General features: G+C 37.6%; 1 protein-coding gene and 1 long non-coding RNA gene across 15 annotated transcripts in view; one reads left to right on the top strand and one right to left on the bottom strand.

Moving 5' to 3' along the window:
* LOC141386368 (uncharacterized) overlaps positions 1-13,217 on the bottom strand; it is a 183,896-nt gene that overhangs the window by 55,556 nt on the left and 115,123 nt on the right. For 11 of the 14 annotated variants that reach the window (XR_015494233.1, XR_015494230.1, XR_015494232.1 and 8 more), the window contains 2 exons: positions 1,503-1,768; positions 728-824 (listed from right to left, as the gene is read on the bottom strand). This is a non-coding gene — a long non-coding RNA (uncharacterized LOC141386368). Of the gene's footprint in view, positions 1-727; positions 825-1,498; positions 1,769-13,217 lie in introns of all 14 variants that reach the window. The other 3 variants (XR_015494234.1, XR_015494235.1, XR_015494236.1) reach the window with 1 other exon arrangement.
* Positions 6,219-13,217, top strand: part of rims4 (regulating synaptic membrane exocytosis 4) — a 74,541-nt gene continuing 67,542 nt past the window's right edge. Inside the window, exon 1 of the mRNA XM_087258087.1 lies at positions 6,219-6,888. Coding sequence (XP_087114213.1) covers positions 6,792-6,888 — 97 coding nt within the window. The 5' untranslated portion in view covers positions 6,219-6,791. The remainder of the gene's footprint in view (positions 6,889-13,217) is intronic.

The raw sequence follows: 13,217 nt of genomic DNA, 5'->3' as shown, positions 1-13,217 counted from the left end.
TGACATGTGATGACGTGTTCAGGTGCTGTAGTGCTGTCCCATTTCCTTTTGAAGCCCTTCCCCTTCACACTTAGTTATAAGGGCCAAGGGAAATGGAAGGCGTAGGGGTACAAAATAAAATTGGGATTGGGCCTTAGACTCAGCGGAATTAACCCGCCAACTATTCCAGCATGTGTTTTATGTAGCGGATGCTCATCCAGCTGCAACCCAGTACTGGGAATACACACTAATTCACACACACTCATACGAGTAATGTAGTTTGATTTACCTAGAGCGCATGTCTTTAGACCAGGCATGTCCAAACCCGGTCCTGGAGGGCCAGTGTCCTGCAAGGTTTAGTTCCAACCCCAATCAGACACACCTGGGCTAGCCAATCAAGCTCTTTCTAGGCTTTCTAGAAACATCCTCGCAGGTGTGTTGAGGCAAGTTGGAGCTAAAATCTGCAGGACACCGGCCCTCCAGGACCAAGTTTGGACTCTGCTTTAGACTGTGGGGCAAACTGAGAGAACATGCAAACTCCACACAGAAATGCCAACTGACCCAGCCAGGACTCGGACCAGCGACCTTCTTGCTGTGATGCGACAGTGCTAACCACCGGGCCATCATTATCATTTTTAATTTTATTTGAGAAGTTGAAGTTTTGCCTCAAATTTAAGTGTTCTTCCTAATCATGTGTTTGTACAGAAAGTCAGTGAGCTAAAAAAGATGGACCTGCTGCTGTTGTTACCTGCAGTTATGTCTCTCATCATATTGTGTGTTAGTGTGTCTGAGTGCGCTCGCAGGAAAAGCCACTATATCCACATGGACGTCCAGGCAAGTGTCAGCTGAAGAAAATGAACACAGGAAAACACATTATCAGCATGAGCAATGTGGAAAACTGGATTCTCATTGGTCAATTACGACATTCCAAGGTATGTTATTCCTCTATCACAACCAGTTTAACTAATAACAGTTAAATAAACTTATTCATTCATTCATTTTCTTGTCTCTGTATAATCCGGGAAAGCCACAGTGGAATGAACCACCAACTTATACAGCAAGTTTTTACGCAGCGGATGCCCTTCCAGCTGCAACCCATCTCTGGGAAACATCCACACACACACACATACGTATACACTACGGACAATTTAGCTCACCCAATTCACCTGTACTGCATGTCTTTGGACTGTGGGGGAAACCGGAGCACCCGGAGGAAACCCACGTGAATGCAGGGAGAACATGCAAACTCCACACAGAAAAGCCAACTGAGCCAAGGCTTGAACCAGTGACCCAGCGACCTTCTTGCTGTGAGGCAACAGCACTACCTACTGCGCCACTGCTTCGCCTTTAAATAAACTTCTGAATAAACTAATAACTGAAACAAAACACCAATATGCATGGCGTTAAAAATATGCAATTCTTTAAATTATAGTCTAACATTAAAAGAGGGCAAATGTGTCAGCGTAGAGGGTTTGATGAACTAAAGATTTTTTTGTAAGAGGGTTTCTGGGCATCTCACAGACCTTACGATGGTCTTCACAGTATGATAATGGGTTTCTGCCATGGGCTTTGAACAGAAGGAGTGTCAACTGTTGCAAGAACATGTTGTTTGTTTCTAGACGGAGAGAACAATCCTGCCCTGGTTTCACTTTCTCTTCCTCTCGTATGTTGCCTCACTCTCACACAAACTTGAGTTCACTTTAACTCTCTGGAGCTGTCAGGTTTCATTGTTGTCTCGCACTGAAGATGTCATCAGCGTGAGACGGCCTCTTCCCCAGGGTCCCGCTGGCTGAGGGAACAACATGGTAAAAGGTCAGTGAAGCAAAGAACCAGTACAACTGCTATTGGCTATAATGCAGTGAACAAGACAAACACACGTGGACAAGCACAGACCAAACACTACAACCTAACCATGGCGCACACAAAAGCCTTTTTTAACTGTAAAAACTTTTATTTTAGAGGAAAACTCCACTTTTTTAAATAAGCTCATTTTGATAGTCCCCTAAACAATTGAACAATGGTTTAACAGTTGAGTTTTACCATTTTAAATCCATTGAGCCGATCTCCGGGTCTGGCAGGAACAGTATTAGCTTAGCTTAGCATAAACCATTGAATCGGATTAGACCATTAGCATCTTGCTCGAAAAAATACAAAAAAAAGGAAGATATTTTTTTAAAAACCCTATTTAAATTGAAGTCAATATGTTTTATAGTCTCATATCAAAGTTTTAAATCCCAACTTTACTTCAAAAAATTACTTAGAACACCTTAGCAACAACAAACACCATAGCAACCTCTTAAAACATTCTTGCAATCACATAGTAACTTGGCAGGAACCAATTAGAACACCTTAGCAGCCACATTACTATGTGCATTAATTCAAACATTAAAACAAAAAACAAACAAACAAATGTTGTTAGTTTTCAGGTAATATTGGCAGAACTAGCATTCAATAAAGACGAGGGTCAAGCATTCAGTCTTATGAAACTTGATGACGCTAAACCACACACAAAGACTAAATCTATACAAAAACTGACAGGATGCACTTTGAGAAGAGGCCGAGATTGTCAGCATCGGTTATGAGGCGTTCATAACTATGAGTGATGCTCCTGCGTTTGTTATTTGCAGTAGAGTTGTGATTGTTCATTGAGGTGGCACAGGTGACATTTTCAGCCCTTTCAGACACACACAGACACACACACACACACACACACACACACACACACACACACACACACACACACACACACACACACACACACAGTCTTAGCCTCAGCCTCTCCAGCCAGACCCACAGTGTTATTCTAACAGAAGCTGACTGTTCTCGGCTAGCAGTGTCATTCTTTTATTACAATTCTTAAAGAATATTGAGGGTTAAATACAGCTTGAAGCCCAAAGGCGTTGCCCAATGGCTGCATTTAAATTACCCATCAAAGATTATTTACTAAGATATGTGGGTGACTTGCTGTAATTTTATAGCTATTTACTTGTACGTCAAGCCACCCATATATACCATGTTTAAATTGAATGCAATAAGCTTGTTTGTTGATACTGTTTGATCAGTTTTTAAAGGCAAACAGCAGATTCACATGATATCAGTGCATCGGGGATATAAGAAAGGGAGATAAAGTAAAACATCACACTCATCCACCTAGAAAAAGAGTTCCAACTCAAAAGGACAGTTTAGACAAAAAGTACAGCTTCATTTATTCAAAAGAATATTTATGTACTGTTTATGTGATAGCTTTCATCATTTTGTTGCATGTTCTCCCCTTGATGGCGGTGGTTTCTTCAGGGTGCTCCGGTTTCCCCCACAGTCCAAACACATGCGCTACAGGTCAATTGAATAAGCTAAATTGGCCGTAGTGTATGACTGTATGGTGTTTCTCAATGTTGGGTTGAGGCTGGAATGGCATCCGCATAAACATGTGCTGGATAAGTTGGCAATTCATTCCACTGTGGCGACCCCTGTTTAATAAATAAAAGGGGCTGAAAAGAAGCTAAAAAGAAAATGAGCGAATGGATTTTGTTGCAGAGTTTAACATTATACTTCTTTTTAGCTTTTATGTATTTTTGTTTTAGTTAAGTTAGTGTTTTACATTAAGCTTATTTTAATTGTTATGGCAAAATTCATTATTATTATTATTTTTTTTACATTTTCCACCTAATATACATTTAAGCTAAAAAAGGATGTTTAAATAGTTTATTTAAAGGTGGAGTAGGTGATTGTGTTGTTGGTTGAAAAGCTGGTCTACCTGGTTGAAAGTCTCTTCACATTCCAGTAAATTGTTTAAAGTAAAAGATCTAAATGTGTTTGTATGTCGGCTCAGCATTTTTTAATTGGATGAACATTTTTTAGTCTTATGCCTTATAAGACTAAAAAATGTTCATCCGATTAAAAAATGTCAAGCTGACATGTAATAAATATGATAAGTAGCCCAAACTGTCTGTCAACAAATCGTCACTTTGGGATTATAGGGTTCTGTCTGAGTTCTGAATGATTTTGAGATATTGAGCTTTAAAGTTTATGCATTCCATAAAGCAACAGGATGTGCGTAATATTTGTTTTTTAAATAAAAAATGTGCTAAAATGTTACAAACTTATTAAAAAAAAACCATCCCAAAATGTAAATAAGTTGTCATTTAATAAAAATATGTCAATAACAAAATTTTGACAAAGATGTCAGATAGAACCTTGTCATTCTAAGGTGACGAAATGTAGATTTATACATCTGCGCATCCGTTCACGCAGATCCACTATTTTTGTAGCATGCACTGCACTTTAGCCAATTCATACTTGAAACTACACTGCCTACAACTATGTGGACACCGATTTATTGTACATATCGCTGTCAATTTCACATTGACGTTGTATTTGCACTATAAAAAGTGATTTGATTTTGATTTATACATACTTGTGGACCGCTTTCATGTGCACACCAGAGTCACAGCGGTAAGAACAAATGCTGAATCAAAACTTTTTAAAATCCTTAATCAGTATTGAGTTACTTTTGCATGCTCTAGGAAGGACGACAAGATGACTGAAGTATTTTATTTAGACAGATAATGTTATATTTAAAACTATTTAAGTCACGCAAAGCTGATGTAGATTGTGTTGCAATGAATGGGTTAAATGCACGGAACTGTTGTTCAGCCACTGAAATCTTCCGGTGAAAGCTTGATGTGACTAGTTTTTAATTTCATAAGGGACCTTTTACAGCATCGATAATGTAGATTTTTTTTTTTCAGTTTAACAACAAAACATCAGTGAATAGCGCTATTCCACCTTGCCTGCTTTATTGAGCTGAAGTTAGCTTTATATTTACATTGGTTCAGTTTGGAAAAATGACCTGTGACGCGCTCCCTATATTGTTTACCATGCTACTCTGAATATTCGGTCTGAAATAACATGTAAGTATGGCTTAGAAATGAGTGTAATTCCAGCACCTCGCCGGCCAACCACTAAGCACACAGTAGTCGCTTTAGGGCAAAGCGCAGGAGAGAGTGAGACCAGCGATCCTTGCATGCATAAAATATTGCACATTATGGCAAGTTTTACTTGCTACACTACTGAAAACGTGCTATAGATATAATACAGTTTTTCGTTCAGAATTGCAGTATAATAAAGTACTATAACGTTTTCTAACCGGCAATTTACATGATCCAGTAGGTTGTCTACTGTCATCTTCAAGCATTCGTGAATTTAGGAGGCGTGGCTTTGGATGGCAGGGGAGGGATTGTGTTTCAAAGAAATTATGCTAACGCATAGCATTTTGGCAGATCATCTTACTGCACCTTTAGTATTCATTCATTCATCGGCTTAGTCCCTTTATTAATCGGGGTCACCACAGCAGAATGAACCGCCAACTTATCCAACACATATTTTATGCAGCGGATGCCCCTCCATCCGCAACCCAACACTGGAAAACACCCATACACACTCTTTCACACACACACACACACACACACACACACACACACACACACACACACACACACACACACACACACACACTATGGTCTTTGGACTGTAGGGGAAACTTTAGCACCCGGAAGACCCACGTCAACACGGGAAGCAAACTCCACACAACTTGCAAACAGAAATGCCAACGGACCTATATATATATATATATATATATATATATATATATATATATATATATATATATATATATATATATATATATATATATATATATATATATATATATAATTAGTGCACAAGATTTACAGTAAATTATTATAGATTTTACTTATTGTTAATAAATCAATGTATTACTGCCAACTAAAAAAAAAAAAAATAAATACAAAAAAAAACTAAAAAAAAAAAAAAACTGAAAAAAACAAAAAAAATCATGAATTGATTAAATTTATTTTGAGATTTACATTAACAACTGAATTCCATAGAAATTTCTCAACATATACAGTAACCAACTGTTGCATTTTCTGGAGAATGTTTATAAATTACCCTTTAAAAAATAAGGTAAAAACACTAGATTCAAACAAGTCAAGAAATCTAGCATCTTCCAAAGGTTTCAAGATTTACACTTCCCCAATTCACAGAGAGAGATAGAGAGAGAGAGAGAGGCAGCGTGTGCGAGCGAGACAGTCGATGTCTGTGAACGGATGAAAGATATTCACAGCTATTGTGCCTGTAGACGGTGACCACACCCACATCTTGACATCCAGCCTCTGATTGGTCAGCATCCTGAATCCCAGCAACAGCTCCTGTATCTCTCCTCCCCCTTTTTGTCTCCACAAAGAGCTCAGCGCTGAATGAAGTGAATCAGCCTCAGACTGCTGGAATAGTAAGAAGCGTTTCTCTTCCCGTCTCTCTGTCTCTTTCTCTCTCTCTCCGTCTGTCTTCCTTTCATTCCCATCTCTCCTCCTCTCTCTCCATTTCCCCATCCCCTTCTCACACACACAGAAACAGACACACGGCGTTATATGCTATCCGTCCATCCATTCATCAGGGATCAGCCAGACAGTGGGAAAAAAGCAACAGATCATGTTTTCTGAAGCAGATGAGATGAGACTCCATCCAGCTTGAGAAGAAACAAAATAAGGACTTTGCAAGAACTCTGGACACCATCATCATCATCATCATACCGTGAAAGGATTGTTGAGCCCAAAACTGGTCCACGGGGACTTACGAGGGTGCTTTGGCATTTGTTTTTCTCTCTTTTCTGTGGCTGGCGAAGGGGCCGGCAAAAGTTAGCCAAAACGCCGCGTGCTGTGCTCCGCGTGAAGAATGCCCAGGCGCGCCTGCCCAAGCCGGCGGACACGGCGCCGGCACCAACGCCGGGCCTTTATATGGAGAGATCCCAGAGTCGCCTCAGCTTATCAGCGTCCTTCGAGGCCCTGGCCATCTACTTCCCCTGCATGAACTCCTTCGATGAGGACGATGGAGGTGAGTGGACATCAAAATTGAAGTCAATGAAGTCAAAATTATTAGCCCTCCTGCGATTTTATTTTCAAATATTTCCCAAATTATGTTTAACAGAGCAAGGAATTTTTTCCACAGTATTTCCGACAATATTTTTTCTTCTTGAGGAAGTTTTTTTTTGGTTTTATTTTGGCTAGAATAAAAGCATTTTTTATTTTTTTATGCATTTTAAAGCCAATAATTTTACACATTTTTCGATTGTATAAAGAACAAACCATTGTCATACAATGAAAATTGCCTAATTAACCCAGTTAACCCTTTAACTTTTTTTGGGATTGAATTAATCCTAATGTTGCTAGTTAACACATTCAATGCAATTGCTTTGTCAACAATTATTAATATCAAAATATCAGCCTCTACCAAATGGTTGATATGTCGGTTTATAGTAAAAGTAACAGAAGTAATACATACAGTATCCTGTGAAAATCTGAAAATGTAAGACCAATTTATTAAAACAAACAATCAAAACATCTGTGAAAACTAAATCACTTTTTTTCAAGTACGCCATAAAATATTTCACCTTCTCGTTTAACATGTTTGCTTGAAATTTTAATTTTTTTTAAATAATACCAAAATCAAGTATAGTAGTGCAACAGGATGTTTGTAAGATTATTATCCTTTTTTTTTTTGCAAAACAACAATGCTTTGTGTGTAAACCATTATTTAAAACAGTCAATCTGTAAATGACTTTAAGAATCATTATTTAAAACAGCAAAAACATGGTCAAGCGGTAGAGCGGGCAGGGTTAAATGCAATATTTTTAGCCCTCTTAAGCCGTATTTTTCTTTTGATAGTCTACAGAGCAAATCACCCTTATACAATCATTTGCCTAATTACTCTAACCTGCCTAGTTAACCTAGTTAAGTCTTTAAATGTCCCTTTAAGCTGTATAGAAGTGAAATATAGTAAAATGTTATGTACTATCATCATGGCAAAGATCAAACAAATCAGTTATTAGACATTAGCTATTAAAATTATTATGTTTAGAAATGTGTTGAAAAAATAATCTATATGTTCAACAGAAATTGGGGAAAAACTATACAGGAGGGCTAATAATTCTGACTTCAACTATATATGAGTCCGAACAACGCGGTTGCTTTTTTACAAGAAGGTATGGTTGAGATTTGTTTTTGGTTTTTGTGGTACTGCTTTAGAAAGTTTTGATTTGTGATTCAAGCTCATGCACAAAAAAAACAATAATTGCATTTACTCTACTTTTTAAAGGTTTGCAAACAATTCATATGTGCTGAATTTAAACAAACAAATTAAATTTAGTAATGTTTAACTTAAAGTGTTTGTTTAAATTGAACTCATATAAATAGTTTGCAATCACTTGCCTTAAAAAAATTAAGCAAATCCAATTCATAATTTTTTTCAGTGTGGCTCGATGCCAAAAGGTTCTGGTTTTAAATCTTTCTCAGTTTTAAGGCATATTTTCACAATCCGCTCTGAGAAGAATGCAACTATTTAAAAGGGAAAAAAGTGATTCTTATAGAAACGTGTTTTTAAAAAAAAATAAAGCATTAAGATTCACCCCGGGCGTCTTGGTGGCGCAGTGGGTAGAATGATCGCCTCACAGCAAGCAGGTCGCTGTTCTGAGCCTCGGCTGGGTCAGTTGGCATTTCTGTGTGGAGTTTGCATGTTCTCCCCGTGTTCGCGTGGTTTTCCTCCGGGTGCTCCGGTTTCCCCCACAGTCCAAAGACATGTGTTTCAGGTGAATTGAATAATGTATGTAGTGTGTGTGTGTGTGTGTAGATGTTTTCCTGCGTTAAACATATGCTAGAAAAGTTGGCGGTTCATTCTGCTGTGATGACCCCAGATTAGTAAAGGGACTAAGCTGAAAAGAAAATGAATGAAGATTGACCCCCTAAGCACAGCCATGAGAAGTAAAACATATGAAAACACTTGTATATGAACTAGAGACCGATTTGAATTTTTTTTTATAAATATTCTTAACAATTCACACAAAAATGCTAATACTGCCCTCATTTTCTTATTTTCATGTCGTTTTGAACCTGTCTAATATTTTTGAAGATGGTTTAAATGTGGTCCAAAACAACACTGGTGCTCACTGACTTTTACTGCGTGGACAATAACGCTCTTGCTTTCAAAATGTAATCTGTTGAGCAAAACAAATAAAGTCATATAATGTATCAATGATTTTGTGGTTAGCAAATACAGTTGAAGTCAAAATTATCAGCCCCCCTTTGATTTTTTTTCTTTTTTTAACAGAGCAAGAGTGTCTGATAATCTTTTTTTTTTCCGGAGAGAGTCTTAAATATTTTATTTCGGCTAGAATAAAAGCAGTTTTAATTTTTTAAAACCATTTTAAGGTCTAAATTATTAGCCCCTTTAAGCTGTAATCTTTTTTAACAGTCTACAGAACAAACCATCATTATTGAATAACTTGCCTAATTACCCTAACCTGCCTAGTTAACCTAATTAACCTAGTTATGCCTTTAAATCTCCCTTTAAGCTGTATAGAAGTGTCTTGAAAAATATCAGGTCAAATATTATTTACTGTCATCATGGCAAAGATAAAATAAATGAGTTATTAGAGATGGTTTAATAAAACTGTTATGTTTAGAAATGTGTTGAACAAATCTTCCCTCCGTTAATAAAAAATTAGGGAAAAAATAAGCAGAGGGCTTACTGTTCAGGGGGGCTAATAATTCTGGCTTTAACTGTAGCCACAGTGGCCAGAATAAACGAGTGCACGCCTTACAGGTCTCATTTAAATGAATACTTTCTATAGGAAGCTATACAATAAGATATTTATGCATCAACATTACTAAATACCAAAGCTAAAACCAGAACAAATCAAATAAGATCACAGTGCACACAAATGAATGAATATGTTAAATGAAATGAATACGTCAAAATTTTAATAGAAAAAAAAATCAAGAGAACCATAAAAAATATCAAATGTTGTTTAAAATATTATTTGCAACACCTCATTCTTAATTTAAATGTGTAAATTTTTTTATTCCTAGAGACGCAAAGTGACCAAACTCTTATTTTAATGAATATAACTGAGTTATATAAAAAGTTTTATTTAATTGCACCAAAATATATGGTCTGTATTCACTTAGAAATGGATAAAATTATTAACTTTCAAAATGAGGTGTACTGTTTATGCTACAAATATCTTCTTACTGACAACTTGTATGTCTTTGACTTTGATACCCTAGATAACATCCTATGGTTTTGAGACAAATTGAGATCAGTATTGCAGCATTTGATTGGACCAAGAAGTTTCTGCAAGCATCAACTATATTCACCTTATCCTCTGCATACGAGCGGGCGCAGCCATTTGAATCTATTTGGCAGGAGACTTCCTGTCTTATTCACTTGCATTCATTTGTTAGAAACAGCTCGCTTTGCTGCTTGATGTTGCAAACTGATGTTTTCTTATTATTTGATTCTACTTTGTCTGTATAATCATGAACACACTTGTTTGTAGAGCAAGTAGTTTGACTGTTTTTTGACGTTTATTATTCCTAGTCATTTCTCTCATAGGCGACTGAATGAGAAGTTGTAAAGCAATCGCAAAAACGAGCGCACTTCCGCATTGAAGAATGAGGTCAAACACATGCATTTGTAGTTGGGATACACAGGTTGGGCTCATCCTCAACCAATATTTTGCATATGCAAGAAACAAAAACATAGTTGCAATAAAAATCCATATCTGTAATTGGAAAGGCTAAAACAACCGATCCTTACGATGAACACATGCATGCACGAAACGCTTGCTTCAGCCGGCATTCTAATCAGACAGACGTTTTTTTTATTAATGAAGCCATTTAATCACAGCGTTGACATTCAAATGCTAATATAGCTGTGATTTTCCTCCAGGTACGGCTGTTGCTCATTTCAAACAAAGTCTGATTGCAGGTTAATGTCTGTCTCACATCCATCAAGCAGACATCATGGCGTTCATTTAGCGCTCATTAGAAATATTCAGACTTCTCCGGCGTGCTACTTGCTGAGTGTTTTTAAGCAGCAATTTTGCATAATTTCCCAAGTGCTTTTAGTCTAGGCATGCAATAAATCTCTTCTTCTCCGTCCCGGTGTGCTCTCCTCCTTTCCTGATCAGCCTCGTTTCCTTTTTTTCACTGTCCACTCACCCAAAAAACCTCTTACACCGCTACGTCTATCCGAGACATCCACACACACACCCACCCACACTCACACACACACTCTCTTTACCCTTGGCCTGATTACAGACTACTCTGCAGGAGAGAGACTAGTATTGAGAAGAAAAGATTCTGCCTAGCTAGTGATCATCTTTGTTTAACGTGTACAACACACACACACACACAATGCATCATCATAGCCCTTTCAGGTTTAGCTCAAAGTATCATGCACATATGCATCTATGATAAACATCTCATGGATGTTAAGGCTGCACAATCTTTTTATCGTTTCAGCATTGATAATAGCATACATCAGTTTCAGCATTGCAAGATATGCAATGTTGACTACATTTGCCGGGCACTTTATTAGTTATACCTGTCCAACTGCTCGTTAACGCAAATTTCTAATCAGCCAATCACATGGCAGCAACTCAATGCATTTAGGCATGGTCAAGACAATCTGCTGCAGTTCAAACCGAGCAACAGAATGGAGAAGAAATCTTATTTAAGTGACTTTGAACGTGGCATAATTGTTGCTACCTGACGGGCTGGTCTGAGTATTTCAGAAACTGCTGATCTACTGGGTATTGAAGGCACAACTATCTCTAGGGTTTACAGAGAATGGTCCAAAAAAGAGAAAATATCCAGTCAGCGACAGTTCAAGGCGCAAATACTTTGTTGACGCTAGAGATCAGAGGAGAATGGCCAGACTGGTTCAAGCTGATAGAAAGGCAACAGCAACTCAAATAACCGCTTGTTACAGCTGAGGTCTGCAGAAGAGCATCTCTGAACACACAACATGTCCAACCTTGAGGCAGATGGGCTACAGCAGCAGAAGACCACACCGGGTGCCACACTTTGGGAAATCTTTTGGGAAACTGAGGCTACAGTTCGCACAGGCTCACAAAAATTAGACAATAGAGGATTGGAAAAACGTTGCCTGATCTGATGAGTCTCGATTTCTGCTGCGACATTCGAATGGTAGGGTCAGAATTTGCAGTCAACAACATGAAAGAATGGATCCATCCTGCCTTGTATCAACAGTTCAGGCTGATGGTGGTGGTGTAATAGTGTGATTGATATCTTCTTTGTACACTTTGGGCCCATTAGTTCTAATTAAGCATTGTGTCAATGCCACAGCCTACCCGAGTATTGTTGCTGACCATGTCCATCCCTTTATGACCACAGTGTACCTACTAATGTGGCTACCTCCAGAAGGATAACGCACCATGTCATAAAGCACCAATCATCTCAGACTGGTTTCTTGAACATGACAATGAGTAACTATACTCAAATGGCCTCCACAGTCATCGGATATCAATCCAATAGACATCTTTGAGATGTAGTAGAACGGGAGATTGGCATCATGGATGTGCAGCTGACAAATCTGCAGCAACTGCATGATGCTATCATGTCAATATGCACCAAAATCTCTGAGGAATATTTCCAGTACCTTGTTGAATCTACGCCACGAAGGATTAAGGCAGTTATGAAGGCAAAAGAAGGTCCAACTCAATACTAATAAGGTGTACCTAATAAAATGGCCGTTAAATGTATATTGCAATTAAAATTAACCAGGAGCAACAGAATTGTATTTAATTACTGTATTTATTTTTTTAATTTATTTAATATTTGTCTTGTTTCTAGTCCAATTATCTACATTTCAATGTAAAAACATGATTATTTTCTATTCTACCAGTAGATAATTTAGCTTGTTTTAAGGAAAAACTCTTAATTTTGACTTCTTTCTTCTAAAGGTGAAAACAAAACTTTTTCTAGATATTTAGACTAGAAAACGAGACAAAGACAAAGAAAGAAAAGGTACCTGTAGCTAAAAGCTGTAGCTGAATACAGTTAGACTGCCCAGAAAACCGTCATATAGACCTTTTCAAACTATCTTGTGAAACTGTATGCATATCGCAATATTTATCACAGAAAAATAAAGAGCCTTTAAATATTGCGCAGCCCTAATGCATAGTAATTAAAAATGTGCATCAAATCGTATTGCGTTTGTGAGTTTTGGTTTGTCGTTAAACTAATCATCCTTTCACATCTCCATTTTATGCTGATACATTCTTGCATAAATCACCTTAATCAATGCAAATGGAACTAATGAATATGCTAATTGCTGGGACACAAACGAACACGTCGCGAGTG

Source organism: Danio rerio, chromosome 6, assembly GCF_052040795.2.
Source record: "Danio rerio strain M-AB ecotype USA chromosome 6, GRCz13ab, whole genome shotgun sequence".
NCBI lineage: Eukaryota > Metazoa > Chordata > Actinopteri > Cypriniformes > Danionidae > Danio > Danio rerio.
The sequence above is the reverse complement of the archived record's forward strand: the minus strand, read 5'-3'. Positions and strand labels throughout refer to the sequence as shown.